The 17015-nt window shown below is 36.5% G+C and overlaps 1 protein-coding gene across 2 annotated transcripts in view; it reads left to right on the top strand.

The window, feature by feature from the left end:
* Window positions 1-5262: 5262 nt before the first annotated feature.
* rsh (Rap GTPase activating protein radish) overlaps window positions 5263-17015 on the top strand; it is a 134357-nt gene continuing 122604 nt past the window's right edge. For both annotated transcript variants that reach the window (XM_036821109.3, XM_036821107.3), the window contains exon 1: window positions 5263-5851. Coding sequence is in view for 1 of the 2 variants with exons in the window: in XM_036821107.3 (XP_036677002.1) it covers window positions 5850-5851 (2 nt within the window). In the remaining variant the exon portion in view is untranslated. The remainder of the gene's footprint in view (window positions 5852-17015) is intronic.

The following is a 17015-nucleotide window of genomic DNA, read 5'->3' as shown; positions in this document are numbered from 1 at the left end:
ATTAGCCAAGCGAGCCACAACACAGGTTTCCATTTCCCTTCAGGCGATAGGCGAATTCCTTGGCTTAAGGCTTTTCGGCTTCAATAAATTGGATTTAATCAAAGATTTATGCACATTCAATGGGTAAGGAGATAATACATTAAGACAGGTAACACATAACACAGGATATAATGTTCTATTATATCATTTGTAGTAACACAAAGTAAATTTTTGGCTTTCCAAAATGAATAACAGCCATAATGAAACAAATAACATTCAATTTGATTTTAATTGATAACATATTTATTCCATTATTGGATTGGATTTAATGAAAGATATATGCACATTCAGGTGCATTAAGGTGATGATACATTAAAACATGTAACACATAACACATGTTATATTTTATTATGTGTAGTAAGACCAAGTAAATTACTTAATTATGCCTAGTTTTGGTTTTCTAAAATGAATAACAGCCATGATAAAATAAATAAATTTCAATTTGATTTAATTGGTAACTTATTTATACCATTATAATTTCATTTCACTTTGTGAACTTCATTGAGCAATTTTTTAAAATCTACAAAACAAATTTATATTAAATTGATTTTATTATATAAAATGTTTTTTATATCATAAAAACTGTTTGTTTCGTAGATTTCATGTTAATATTAAGAAAAATAAATTGTTCAATGCAATAAAATGTTTTATATACCTTAAAAGGAGTAGTATATTTCATTTTAATATTAAATAATGTAAAATTGTTATATGAAGTTCAAAAAGAAGTTCAACAAATAAATTTATTATACAAATTTAATTTTAAGAATTTTGGTATAGTTAAAAATTATAAATCAGAAAAACAAAAGAGAATGGCTTCTTCTGTGTAATTTTTCAAAAACATGACTAAAACGTTTACTAAAAAATGCATCTAAGTCGGTGTTTTATTATTGTAACTAATATAGTTTATTTATAATTTTAAAATTGTGCAAAATATGCTAATTTACGATGCTTAACTTAAATAAGTGGCTCTTAATATGAGAAATAAATATGGCAAATAAATAGTTTATATTTATACATATTTGAGCAAAATAAAAAATAAAGCTGGAGAGTTATTACCATAAAAGGACTGATTTTTGGAAGAATCGGGTGCCATAAAGATTGGCTATCGGGTAGATTCGCCGATTCTCGGATTCTCGGATTCTCGGGCTCGGATTCCCCTCAAAGATAAAAAGGCCAACCACTGGGGGTGCTGAATTGGGTGGGCCAATCGCGGGGCTTTTGGGGACTCTCCGCCGGAATTTCGACGCCTTCGCGTCTGGGGCATGCGCTGAATGTGCGCCGGGTGCGAGCGAGATGGGGCGTGGGCGGTGGGGTAATCGGTGGCCTTGGCTGGGGCACAAGGCTCTGGGGCTCAAGGCTAACCTGTTGACGAAGTGCATATTGCGCATACGCCCCGTACGGCGCACAGGTCCAACAGGTAAGCCGCTGGCGTAGGCGTTGCACATCCATGCGGCCCACCGAATTCATCAGCTCGCTCATCCATCCACCCACCCACCAGCTGCCGCCCACTTCCGCCCACTCAACCGCCCACCCAACCACCCAAACACCCAACCACCCGCAACCTTGCTGTTGGCATTCGGACCAAGGCTGCCAAGGCGCCAATAGCAATGATCTGCGTAAATCAAGTTAGCAGAATTATTGCCAGCGAGCTTCGCACTGGATGCAATATGCAATTTATAGCGACGCCTCATTCAGCAATTCCCTTAATGATAGTGGTTATCACTGCAATTTATAAGCCAGGCAGCAAAAACAAACAAATAAATCAGTTGACCAAATGTACCTGCATTTAACGAGAATATTTTGCACTGGATTCAGGCAGAAGTGTAAATGCGAATTAGGTACCTTTTATTTGAAACTTGATTTTAATTTCACAATAAATGTAGTGTTGGGGAGTACCTAGGCAACATATTGTGGTACCTTTTGCCTTATGAGCCAGGCATAAAAACAAACGAATAAATTAGTTAACTAAATGTACCTGCATTTAACGAGAATAAATTGTACCGAATTCAGGCAGAAATTTAAATACGAATTAAGTCCCTTTTATTAGAAAGTACCTGGAAGTACCTGGAAACTACTTGGCAACATTTTGTGGTACCTTTTATTTTACTTTGGTACAGGTTTTTATATATATATATTTTCAACCACACCTCATTCAGCAATTCCCTTAATGATAATGGTATGGCTGGAATTTATAAGCCAGGCAGCGAAACGAACAAGTAAATTAGTGAAATAAATGTACCTGCATTTAACGAAAATAATTTGCACCGAATTAAATAAATACGAGTTAAGTCCCTTATATTAGAAACTTGATTTTAATTTTACGTATTTATTTTGCGTATTAACTCGCAGTGTTTGGGGAGTAGTTAGAAAGTACCTAGGCAACACTTTGTGGTACCCTTAACCCTACCTTGGTACAGGTTTTTATATATTATCAACAACGCCTCATTCAGCAATTCCCTTAACGATAATGGTTATGGATGAAGTTTATAAGCCAGGCAGCAAAATTTAACAAATAAATTAGTTTAATAAATGTACATGCATCTAACAATAATAATTTGCACAGAAATATAAGCACGAAACATGTCCCTATGATACTTAATATTAATTTTACAATGAAAAACAGTGTCGGGGAGTACCTAGATTTACCTTATATGCCAGCAAAATTGAACAAAATAAATTAGTTAAATAAATGTACCTGCATTTAACAAAAACAATTTGCACAGAGATATAAACACGAAATATGTCCCTATGAATTTAATATTAATTTTGCAATGAAAAACAGTGTCAACAAACAAATAAATTAATGTTTCTGCATTTAATAAGAATTATTTTAAATGTTGCTTATAAGCACTGAATTAAGGTAAACATATATATACGAGTTATGGACATTATTTTATAAATTTTATTTGTTCAATAATTAAACAGGTGTGGGAAGTACCTAAGTTCTTGTACGTAGGTACATTTTTTAGTACCTTTCACCTTACCTAAGTAAAGCTTTTTATTTACTTTAAGAACACGATGGTACCTATGTATTTTATTTTCCAAATACTTTGTACCTTACCTATGTAGGTAATCAAAAGTTGTAGCTTTTCAAAAACTCGAAATGCTAAGCAACGCAGCTAAAACAAATATCAAGAAAATATAAAATGCCAATATTAAATCCCTTTTGCAGAAAAGCTAGAGTTTTATTAAGACATTTGTCCAGAATAAGACTTTAAGCAATTCCGCGGCGCGTTCGGCGCTTCTGCGCATGGGTGTGGCGCTCTACATGGACTTAGGGGAGGGATCCCCGATCCCCGATTGAGGGTGACATCCTTGGCCACCGGCAGCTTCTTGGTCAAAGATGAGTTCGGAGGATTCTTCCGCTTCTGCGGGGAGTGGGGAGGATTCTTCCGCTTCTGCGGGGAGTGGGGAGGATAGCTTAGAACTATCAACTTGACGGGCCAGGCCGCGGCTTGTGGAAGCCATCTCCTGGCGGGGAGACGGATCCACATTCTTCTTCGAGGCCTTGACGCTCTGGTGGACCATTCCCGGACGTGCCGGCTTCGGACGCAGAATCATAGTGCCACTCTTGCGCACCACCAGGTTACCAATGGGATCCGGTGGCTTGGTAACAGATGGGTGGACCACTCCCGGACGAACTGGCCTCGGGCGGAGTCCCTTGCTGGTGGACGATTCCTCCGAATTACCGCGGGGCACTTCCTGCACTGGCTTCCTTTTCAGAGACGTTTTGGTTGGTTTTTTAGGCATTTCTGATGTCAAATGACTTCTATCAACGGCCAAGCCCTCTTTATATACCGTTCCAAATGACAGTTCCACCCTTATAGTTTTAAAACGCCTACTTTATCAAGTATTGGAAAATAATAAATAACATGATTTATTTATTTACTAGCAGGGCTTACAAATTTGGAAATAGTTCGGCTGTATCTAGTATCATACCAGTATTTCCGCGCCATTTCTGAAAATTTAATCATGGGCGAATCAATTCTTAAGTCTAGTTCAGATGGCTTTGAGGTCGATTCTCTATTTTAATTGCATTTTACCATTCACAATTAACAAACGAATATCTTGTTTAATTAAATATCCAATTGGAATACATTTATTCTGCGCATTTTATTTGTTTCATTAAATGCCGTTTATTAAAATAAAAAGCAATCCTTACCAGTGTTGAAAAACAGGGTTGAAGAGGTAAAATGCCATTCCGATGTGGTTGTGAATGTGGTATTTCCTATACCGCATACTAGGGTCATACCAAAAAATAAAAAACTATTTTAATAAGAACTTTTACTTAAGAACCTTCCATTTCCTCCCTACATTACTCGTCATTATCGCAGACATGATGCAGTGCGACGCAATATCGGTACTTTAAAATAATTTTAAGCTCTTTGGGATACAATTAACATAGACCTTCTTCTACACTTTAATTTCAGTTGGAAGGAAGAACCAATTTTAAGTATAACCTTAACTTAAGGCCGGTACCCAACTTTTTCTGGTCTTCTTTCATTATTGGTATGGTTACTAAACGAGTATATGAAAAGGATTAAGGTAAAGTTTACTCTGTGAATATGTCTTGAAAATATAACTAATCTCTGCATAAAAAAAGTTGTTTAAGAAGTGATAAAATCTGAGGATCTGCAAAATCGTTACCATCCACCGAATTTTTCAATACATTTGCGATGGTGTTTGAATGAAAAGCGTCGGTTGCAACATCAGGCGAATACTTCCCCTAATCAGCGATTCAGCGAGCTGAGCTGCCATTTAATTTCCCCTCAAGCGGCAGCAACCCCCGAAAAATAGACCGAGTATTGGTAGTGCCACTCCATCGCATCATCGTATCACCTGGGCGCCACGTAAGCCTGTTGCTGTCGCAGCTGCTGATGTTGCTGCCGTGCTGTTGCTGTTGCTGGCGTGCTGTTGCTGCTGCTGCTGTTGCTGTTGCTGTTGCTGTTGCTGTTGCTGTTGCTGTTGCTGTTGCTGTTGCTGTTGCTGTTGCTGCTGCTTCTGCTTCGACTGTTGCTGCTGCTGCCGTCGTCATGGTCGTCGTTACAGTTACACACTTTCCACTTGTTGTTCCCGGGGGGTGGAGTGGGCGTTTTTGGGGCAGAGTGGGCGGCGTGGGTGGCCTTCTTGAGGGGGTGGGTTCAAAGCCGAAGTGCCGAGAGCCCGCCACACGAGGTGGCTTCGTCAGTTGGCCAACAGCGGAGCAACAGATGCTGTTCAACATCCAAGCCAAAAGGTTGTGCGCCTCGCAACAGCAGCAACAGGAGCAACAGCAACACTGGCAACACAGCAACAGCACGGCAGCAACATCAACAGCTCAGCTCAATCACAGTAGCAATCTGGGAAACGTGCAACAAGTCACAGGACAATAGTTTTTTTTTTCAAAGTGCCAAAAAAAACATAGTGTGTTTGTGTCTCGAATTACTACTATACATTAGAAGAGTACAAGAGTATTTTTTTTATTTTTTTGTGAACCGAAAGCAATGCAATAGTTATCCGAGCACCCCCATCGAATCACTCAAACTACCTGATTACCACGGAAGTACAACAACTCAGAAGTCATACATACCTGATCTACTCACCACTGAATCCTTAAGCCATACTCAGAGGACCTGACAAGCAACAGATGCTTTAACATTGATCATATAAATAAAACAAATAAGAAAAAAAGGAAGAGAAAAAGCGGCAGATGCCAGGCTGATTTTAAATGCCAAAACCCGGGGAGAAGAAATCCTAAGCCAAAAAGGTAACCAGAACCCAGGAAACCAAGCTCAAACGAGGCAGCAGCCAGTTAAGAAGACAAAATCAACATGTAAGTAGAGAAAGCACTCTATGAAATACGCATAATGTATCTAGATTTAGGCATCTAGTACGTAAATATTTTGACAAATTTAATTTACTCGAATGATTTCCTGTTTTCCTATTTTGTTTTCGGTATTTTAATTTGGTCCCCTGCACTTGCAATTAACTTCCATGGTTTCGAATGCCAATGGATTTGGCAAATAATAATGCCGCAAATAAATCTAAAGGCCACTTTTGTTATTGGCAATTAACCATTGTAATTTTAACCGCAGAGTAAACTTCAATTATATGGCGTTTGTCATGCAAATACATTAAATAAATTATGTTTTTTGTGTAAGGCCACATTTATTTATCATGCCAATGTTTATATTATGTTTAACACTTTACCAACTCCCCTAAAAAAACACACAAGTATGTTTATATCAAACCAATGCAAGGCAATAAACGAAGCAATATATATAGAAATAAATTAATCTAAATTTAGTTTTCACAATTTGAAGCTAATCAAGCGACTTAATCTTTAAAATTCAGGAGAAAATTAAATTAAAATCGAATCTTCATTATGTTCCCAAATAATTTTTGCCCAAATTCAAATAGAATAATTTGTCTTAATTGACTGAAGGAAAACTAAAACATGAAGCACAAAATTTCCACAAATTCACATCACTTATAAAGAACTTAAACTGAAATTCAACTCCCCAAGTGATTTTTACTTCAAAGCCAAAAACTGATGTAAACTTTCTAGTCTCAAGGGCATTTTTGCGAAACATTTTCTCGAAATCGTTGAGATTTTTGTCCGAAAAAAATCAAAGTACAGTGAGGCCTCCTAGATATTGAGCCAATCTCTCGGCTGCTGTTTATTTGCCAGTTCAGGAAACTTTGTTTCGAATTGGAAACAACTTAGTAAGTTAGAAACTCATCGGAAACGGAAACAGATCTCTGACATTTTGCCCAGATAGTTTTGTTAGTTCTACGAAGTTAAAGTTCCAATTGGCTCACTTCTGTTTGCCATTTGTTGGTCTCTGCGTTCAAATTGCTGCCACCTTTCAACAGGTAAGTACATTTCAAACTGTATTTAAATGTGGGACTTCAATTAACTGCCATAACCATTGACGCAGGCTTACAGAATTTATTTGTGCAAAGTAAATGAAATATTAAAGCAATGAAATAAATTCTGTTTTGAGGGAAATATTACAAATCAAACTGGTTTCATTTGTACATAAAATCCAGCAGAAACTACTTTTTATTAAGTATGTAAAGTACCTACATAACAGAATTCTATGTCAACTCAATTTGCAAGTATTTTCAATTTAACACTATTAAATATATTCTGTATCGAGGAATATTGTATAAATCAAAGCGTTTCCATTTGTAAAAAATCCGTGCCATTATTGTGTGTTCAAAAATAATTCAAGGTCTACTCAATTCTAAAGTATTTCCAATTTAATACCCATAAATATTTTCAGTATTGAGGCATATTGTAAAAATCAAAGAGTGTCCATTTGTAAAAAAAATCCATCTTTTTATTGTGTATTAAAAAATATTTCTAGGTCAACTTAATTCTAAACTATTTCCAATTTATTAACATTGAATAAAATAATGAAGGATTTGTCAAATCCTGATAAATATATTTTTAAAACATATTTAAATTGTAACTCCTGAAGCTAAAAGTAATATATTTAAATACATAATACTCTAAACTTAATGAATTTTTTGCCATTAACTGATTGGTTTCCAAAAATATATCAACTGATTAGATGGCATACGTCTAGTTATTTTGACAAGCTCGGTTACTACGGGGAAATATGTGAATCGGCGTGGGTTTATGACTATTGTGTTAACTTTTTGCTGCCTGCTTTTAGGCTGGACCAATTGTTGAAAACTTTGGGGGGTCCCTTTTGCCACAACGCCACCATTACCAGAGTAAAACCACCTCTACGGGGGCATTGTTCCTGCCCCCAAAGAAATGAGCATTTATTTATAGAACCTGTTTACACAGACACACGCCCCGCAATGATTGAATCGACTTTCTCTGTGTGTGTTCGTGGGTGTGTGTGTGTGAGTGTGTGTGGAAGCCGAGTGCCAAGGTGGGCACACATGGGTTAATGGGTGGGGGTATTTGTTCGACAATCATTTGTAAAATCAGGGACATTAGGCTCCTTGATGCCTGACTGCCGCCGCTTAAAGCACTGCAAAAAATATTGTATAGTTACTTTAGAGTAATTAAGGGAATTTCAATTAGGAAAAACATGGAACCATTTCTTGTAGAAACACTTAATTCAATTGATTTCCTAAGTACCTTAGCATAGGAACTTTATTCCAGTGTGTTCCATATATCATATATATTTATTAGAAATATAATATATCACAATATATGACCCATTATTTTTATTCAAACTATAACTTTGAGTTCCTAGAGTTATAGTAACAGTAAAAATATAATAAAATAATAATTATAATATAGTAATTGTAATAATACTATATAATAGATAATTTTTCAATTATGATTATAACCAAAATTAGTCGAATTGTAGTAAAAGATAGCAAGTTATCATAAACACCTTTGCAAAAAAGAGGACATTGGTAGTCTACGGGTATCATATAAATGTAAACTCTTAAGTTTCAATCTAGCTAAAGATATTTCTCTCAGTGTAGCCACTCCTCGCTGTGCCTTCTCTCCTGCGCTCATTAGTAGCACATTTACAGAGTACGTGATTTAGCTGCAAATGTGCAAAGGACCGTCGGTCCAACTGGCTGACTGACTGACTGACTGACTGACTCGCCCCAGCATAATGATAACTGTTGCTTGCGCTTGTTATAGTCCCCCGATCCCCCGATCCCCCTATATCCTTTATCACATATCCCATTTCCCATCAGGACTCCTAGCATCCGTGTGTGCTTCGGGGAATTCGGTCACATTTGCATCTCGTAGGCGATGCAGTTGGAGGGAATGTGGAAATGGGGAAAGCGAAAGGGAAAATGGGAAAAACGGAAGTGGCTGCGATCCAACTCTACGGGGGGTGACAATTTCCATACCCAGTAATAATTGTACTTCATAAATGGGGATATACTTGCAGTAAAGGTTTCCCAACTTAAGTACCTTAATTTCTTTGTTTCTTTCGAAACTGTTCTAGATTTGTTTTATGAAAGCATTATTTACAGATTTTTTTTGGTTAGAAAGAAATAAAATAAAAAAAAAATCACCTGCTCTTTTAAGTTAATAATACATAAACTGTCAAATAGAATAGTAAAGAAAAATATTTTTGATTGATATTGAATTCAAAAGTTCTTAATTAATTTTTGAATTACATACAGAAAACATTAAAATAAAGATTGGCGTACAAACTATATAAATGAATGATCTAATTAAGAAGAAAATATTTTTCATGATGGTAGCCATGAACATTATTTAGACATATTTTGTGTATACAAAATTTTTTAAATCCAAATCTTTAAAATAACTGTAAATCTTTTATCAGTCTGAAATTGCCTAAAAGTATGCAGTAAAATATAGATATACAATATAGTGCTGTGTAGTATTGAACAAACCTAATATCTTATTTAATGTTAATACTTTAAACGGTTTCTTTTATCTTATCTTTAAATAATATTTTCCATAACGTAGCTGCTTGTTAAGTTTAAGTTGACTGACATTTAGTTTCAAATAGGAAGTAAAGAGAAAAATGTAAGCGCAAATAAAATTGATTTTCGAATACATTTGCAACCCATATATATTTGAAACTACCATAAGTACCACTACCGTTTAAGTACCACTAAATAACAATCCTTTTTGCTACATTCTCCGTACCTAGTACCTTTTCTGGGTCCCAAGAAGATGGTTCCCATTGCCCATTGCTGCCCGAAAACACACACCCTTTGCATTGTATTCCGAGTGACAGTATCTTTGGGTCTCCATTCAGGCGAGGGCATTCCTTTGCCGCCAGTTAACTGCCACTGATAAGTGGCACGGCACTTTTGCAAGAATGGCTTAAACACACACACAGGCAAACTGATCAATGGCTGTCACATTTCCGGTACATGGCGGAGTTTCCGGTGCAGAAAGTAGATTTACACAGTCCCTTCCTTCCGCTGGCCACACACACACATGCGCCCCTGAAAAAAGAGAGCAATAATGTAAAAAAACGCACCCACCGAGTTACGCTTATGGTTCAATGAAAATTTTCACTCAATTACGCTTTAAGACTTAATTCTCCAAATTGAAGCAAATGTCGTTAACGGAAGTGGGCCAGTCAGTCAGCTAGCCCACACGAACACACACAGCCAGGCAAATACCCATACACACACAAGCTGAACAAACATATCCTTTATCACGGCTTCCACTCACTCGCTTTCCCCGCTTTCTCTGCTTTCTCCCCTGTCTGTGTGCCTGTCTCTCTGTCTAAGCTCCGCCATGTAGTTGTGTGTATTTTGGAGTATTCTCTGCCATGCAATGTTGTGGTTTTCACTTGTCCACAGGAGCGCCAACAAACGCTTTCTGGTTAATAGTGCTTACTGCCAGGCAGCCCGACAAAAAACGGCAGAAACTAATTATGGTTAATTGCGATGCATTGACAGTCAAATGGGTTTCGAAACCGCAATTTTGCGGTTGCCAAATGATATACGTATACGTACACATATCGCTTTCGGTTGTGCCACCACATCGATTCTAATCAAATGTTGGCATCTCATAAATCACCTCTTGATTGCTCTTTTGGTTTGTCAATAGATTGGATTAAATACACACGACTAACGTGGGGTTTTTGATCCCAAAGCAAGCCGAACTATGCTTAAAGTAAGGGACAAAATGTGTAGTTCTTTAGTCAATAACTGGTCTATTAAATATTACGATTTTTTAAATATAAATATAAGATCAGATTTAAATTGTAGGACCATAAAATGTATAACCCATTTTGCTTTTCAAAATATCTGTGTGAGTTATAAATATAAATGTAATTTCCATAAATGAAGTAGCTTTCCTATAAAATGGGTTGTTTAACTTATACCTTAAAATGTATCATTTGGTATGTTTTCTTACTGCTTTCCTTTAGTCATTTTTTTGAGATCTTATAGAGTTGGAGTGTTTTCATATTTAAATGTAAGATCAAATTTTTATATAGCATATATATATATAGTATATAGTTTATATAACTCATATTGCTTCTACCAATATATAAATATAAAAATAATTCTCCAAACATAGTAGCTATCCTATCAAATGGGTTATTAAACACATACCTTAAAAGATATGATTTGGTATTATTTCTCACTGCTTTCAAAGAGTTTTGGGAATAGACAGAGGCATTCCTTTGAGTTCTTATAGACTTCCAATGAAGGAATTCTATTCTATAATTCTAAAAAGTGACCCCTGATATTGTATCAAAATGGTGTTGTATAGAAGTCTCAAAAAATGGTTAACTGATCTCAATTCCTTCAATTTGTGACCGTTTCTCTTTAATCTGTTTGAGTTTGAAACCCTTTTAGCCAAAGTAAAGGCTGGGCAAGGACCACATTTAGCCACAACTGACAGTCCTGGGCCAACAACAATTCCCATTAAAGCAGCTCATACACTCACACATACACACTGCGGCAGACGTGCATAATAGATTCGCTCACACAGACAGATGCACTACGCAGCACTAACAAGTTATTATTGCCAAGGGGGAGCAGGACTCACACTCACACAATCGCAATCGCATGACAAGGCCAAAGTCCAGTGGCCACACAATGGTTTCCTTTTCGATTTGCAAATGGGCGGGGGGATTCGGAAGGGGATTCAAGAGGGAGCAGAGCCCATTGAGAGGTTTGTAAGGAAGTTATGATCGGGACTTAGATTAGTGCCAGTGGAAGCCCAAGACCATGGCAACGTAATCCCCGGCAACAGCAGGATGAGCCCCAATGTAAGCCCCGAAACACATTAGCTGAAACACAACATTCTGGCAGCCCCGGAAAAATCTTAGGGCTTAAATCCAAGACCAGTGTTTGATTTTAAACAAAGATAAGCTACCAAGGGAAATCAATTTAAATGCATTTTCCGTAAATTTATATTTCATATTACTTACTGAAACAGCTTCTTTAATATCTCCAATTTGAAAAAAATGTAAAAGGTGTCTAAAAGTATGCAGTGAAAAATCCATCACTCTATAAAAAGGTTTAAAAAGTATACAATAATTCACTTTAATACCAAATTTCAACTTTTACTATCACATCTGATCTTTGAATACTCCAAATTAAATATATAATGACATTAGCTGTGAAATGCGTCCCCAAAGGAGTGTTTCACTTTCCTGGGAGTTTAAATTTCTAAAAACAACACCAAGCAATTGCTCGCTTAAAATATTTCGTTGCCTACTTGTAGACACCCAAAGTATTTCCATTAATTCTCCGGAGATACCATGCCATTTTAATCCATTGACTACCTGACTTTGATTTGCAATCTGATTGACATCTACCGTTTGCTGTCTTGGTAACTTCATTCGTACGAGTATTCCCCATGGAGAATTCGCATCCTTTTCACGCGCTGCCCAAAAACTCAAAAACCCAAAGTCTCACAGTAATGTTCGCGGTCCCTGCTGGTATAAATAAATAAGTGAGGCAGCATCCCATCAATCCACCCCATTGCCAGCATTCTCAACATCCTCGGCATCATCGAAACATGCTAAAAGATGCACTCAAGCGTTACAATCCTATCGATTGGATGCTCAAAATAAACAACCAGGGAGACTCGTATGCACGTGTAAGTGGGCTAAACTCGCAAACGGGAGCAGCCAATGGAGTACAGAAATTCCACGAAAGATCGGTTAATGACTTCTGGCGGTGTCGAGAGCATAAGACTCAGATTTTTTAGTTTTTGGAACAGCACTATGTTAGTGTGAGTTAAATGAGTTAGGTCCCTAGTGCTTTAAAATCGCTTATAACGGTTTCATAGAAACTGGGGAACTACAAAAGTGGGTACTTGATTATATGATATCAAATATTGTTTTTCAACCCATTTGATGAGAACTTTAAGTTTTACCGTTAATGGGCAATACTAGCGTAAACAAGAACCGCGAATTCTTCAGAAGATTAAGGCTATGTATAAGTATACTGAAAAAAGAGCGAATTCTTCAGAATAAGATTATATATACGTGTTTATGACATTAGTAAAATATCTTCATTATTTAATCAAATTTTTTAAACTAATATCTTAGATTTTAAAAATTTAATATTCAATTTTACGAACTTTTCAAATTTTTTTAAAGCCGATAACAAAAAACTTAATTTTTTAACAAAATCAGATTTTAAAGTGTATTTTATGTTGAAAGCATAGGGAAAATAACAACATTTTTAATATGTATAGGACATACGTAGCTAACAGGCATACTTTTAACTTTGTGTCTAAAATATTTTCAAAATCATTTTTAAAATACATTTTTTTTAGTGTTATATTCCTTATACTCTTTCTTAGTTTAATAAATTGTTATCTCAGATGTGAAAAATTCAAAACTAATGTTACGAATTTTTCAGATTCTATTAAAACCGATTACATAAAACTTAATTTAAAAAAAATCAGATTTCTAGTACTCAACCTAAAAGTGTATTTAACTTTAAAAGCATAGGGAAAATAACAACATTTTTGATATGTACTCTAGAACATATGTAGCATAAAAGGCACTTTTAACTTTGTCTCTAAAATATTTTTTAAATCAATTTTAAAGTAAGTTTTTGTAGTGTTGGGCACCCTTTAGCACAAACGTAGCATTAAATGCATACTTTTAACTTTGTCTCTAATATATTTAAAAAATCAATTTTAAAGTTTTTTTTAGTGCTGGGCACCCTTATAGTCTTTCTTTGTTTTCCAGTAAGTTGTTTATTATTATGGAAATGCAGCAAATAATGTGTGGTTGCCGCTAAAATGGCTTCGTCTGCTTAATGATCATTAAATTTCAAATGTGCCTTTGGATAGCAGACACTTTGGGACACTTTGAATCATTCGTCCATAAACTGCTGCCCACTTGGCGGAGCCTGTGGAATGCAAACCGCAGTGGAATTAACGAGGCTCGACGCCTCAAAGGCCGCTGCGAAGCATTTCGCAGGTGCTGGTGGTGTCGCCCCACCCAGAGGACCCAAGGAACCACAGTGAAACCACACGAGGTGCCGCCCCACAAGCCACCCAGGGGCCACCCGAAATCCACACCCACAAGCTAGCCCAGTGACAAAAGGTGTATTCAAGTGTGTGGCATAGAATTGTGAGGCTGAATGCATGTCAAGAATTGTAAAGGCTTTTGCACACGTCACACCTGCCACGCCTCTCCCAGAACCACAGACCGCCCACCGCCCACCAGCCACCACCCACCGACCCCCAATGGGCTGCCAGAGGCTGAAGGTCGCCGTCATCAATGGCAGCTTAATAATAGCAATGCCAGCGATGACAAGACCAACGCCAAGGCTAATTACATATGAAATCCCAGGCTGACAGCTGCAAAGTAAAATCGCGCAATGTGTGTTGTTAACTTTCAGTCCGCCCAAGGACTTTCACCCCCTGTCCACTGCGAATGGGAAATCCTTTTGAATTTAACCAATAGCGGTCAAGGATGTGAGCTACTGACATTTTCTCTCGACAACTCAATCAATCAATCAACCTCCAAAGAAATATAATTAAATTAAAACCAAAATATTTCTATAAATTTTAATTTGAATGAGTAGAGATGAAGATGAAAAGTTTAGTTGAAATTTAAAAATAATATTAATGGTGGGCTAAAATCACTTTTATTTTAAAATCACTTTTTAATATTATTTCGGGTGTCTAAAAGTATGCAGTGAATAAGAGAGCGTCGTCTCTTAGAACGAATTCATTGCAACTCTGGGATTAAAATAAATGATTGCATACTTTTCGACATCAAAAATAATTTTTTTAAGCGATTTCAAGTCCCCAGTGAATTGTGTCAGTATTTTGTTTATAAAACCAGCCCATAGTTATTGGTTTTAACATAAGCTATGATTTTTTTAAAAGAAACAAAAAAAATAAAAATATTTACTCATCTTACTAAATGCTTGAACAAAAATATCATCATCAGTGGGGAATTAAATACAAATACAAATAATTTGTTGAGTAGAATTAAAATATGATTATGAATAAAATAGGTACATATTACGTATACTTAACAAATACTAAAAAAAAAACAGAATTCCTCAAACTATGCTGCAAAATACTTGTAAATAGCTAAACAAGGTTTTCCCTGCTAAGTTTCAATATAAACTTTGCAAGGTGAACCTAAAAATGTTTAATTAATGCATTATGCGCAAATCTGATGTAAAATAGTTGTGGAGCAGCAGGTATTTGCGGTGGCAGGTGGATTTAATCCCTGAGCAAAACGCTGGTCGTGTTAAGAATGCATTCCTCTGGCCAGAAGCTAATTATAATATTTCCCTGGTGCAAATTCCCCGATAATCCTCGGGTGGGACAACAACCCTCTGGTTTGTGGGAGGTGGGGGGTGTAGGTGGGAGATTGTGCACCCTTTCGTGGTGTTGCAATAGTCCAATAGGGCTTACACCCATCGCCCAAGGCATTGGGTAAACAAAAATACTAATAGCCAGCTCTCGTGTGCGAGTATGTTTCGCTTTCGATGTTAATTTAGATGCTGTGTGTGGCACTTGAGATAATTACGAAATGGAGACGCAACAGCTGCGACATCAACGGAGGAGCAGGGTCACTTGTCAAACAGTAAAACATCTCATTTTATGTCGGCTCCTGGGAACTGGGAACTGTGAACTGGCCACCTGCACCTGTCCGCATTTCAATGGGTTTGCTGTGGTCTGGGTTAAGGGCTCACCACTTCATATGTGGCAACGCAGCTGAAGGGGAACCCACAGGATGCAACTTTATTTGTTACTTACCTACCATTACACCAGTGTATTTATGTTTCACTACAACGCGCAGGAAACAATTGAATTATACTATACTGCAAATAAAAATTCTAAGCCCAAACTAGAAATTTTCGATACTCATAGCTTCTACTTTGTATGATTTTATGCACAATATACAATTGTGTAACATTAATATTACATTTTTTAATTTCTTTTATATAAATTGTGGCGAAAGTGTTCGATGTGACTTCCCAAATAAATATTATTAAAGTGCTTACCATTTTTAATATACATTTATATTATCATCTACCTTAACTGACTATTTTATACCTTAAATATACATAAACAGAAAAGTTACTGACGTTCCCATCTGAGTTGAAAATGTTCTTAAAACTGGAGCGACATTTTTGACCTTGATTATGTTTTCACTTTGCTTGAACCAAGTTGAATTGGCGGTATTTACATTCTATATATTAAGAAATAAACTGTTAATCCAGTCATTAGTGTATACTTATCAAAATGTTGTTAAATAAACTCAAATTAAATTTTCTCCTCACACCATTTCGTTCTACAATAATATTGAGAACGAATGTTCTTAATTCAAGAACATGTACTTGAATATTTCTCTCCCTCTGTATATGCTTCTTTTGCATTTTTAAATAAAAATGTCCTTCAATCAGAATACTGATTTATCATGCTGCTTTTCAAATGCTGATGATTGATTCAGCTCTTTTATTCCATACAAATATTTGTGAATTGAATCCCTATACTTGGAATTCAGCTATTTCTTTTACTTTAAACTATACAAAAGAAGTTGGATAGGATTTCTTGGAAGTGCAAACACAAATGTACAAAACAACGGGCTGAATTCCCCGTAAATTAAATTGGCAAGGAGATGGTCAAATCGAATGGGAAATGCAAGGCAATCAGCAGTTGTAAAGGACCTCCGTGGGGGGTCAGCGAAGGCGAAATCAGGACCCCATATGGTATCTGGCTGCCTATTATGTGTTTACACCGCCCGCAGCTTTTTTTCTGGCATCGAAAAAAATTTAAATTTAAAAATACTTTGGTAATTTCGCCATTTTCGGACGCGAGGTATTTTAAATATTCAACTAACGAGGATGCGATGGCCCAAATAATCGGTGATTCATATTTTATTTTTCCTCTTTTAATATAAATCCCCAGCATGTTTGGTGGGTCAGAACTCGGTGGTCTTTTCTCTTGGCCAAAATGCCGCAAAAGCGAAATGCCAATCCATCGCAACAGCGTTCCCGACTTTGCGACCAAATATTTTGATTTAAATATTTTTGCGAGCATATTTTTTCAGTCG

This window comes from Drosophila suzukii, chromosome X (assembly GCF_043229965.1).
Source record: "Drosophila suzukii chromosome X, CBGP_Dsuzu_IsoJpt1.0, whole genome shotgun sequence".
NCBI lineage: Eukaryota > Metazoa > Arthropoda > Insecta > Diptera > Drosophilidae > Drosophila > Drosophila suzukii.
Note: the sequence above shows the minus strand (reverse complement) of the source record. Positions and strands in the feature narration are given on the sequence as shown.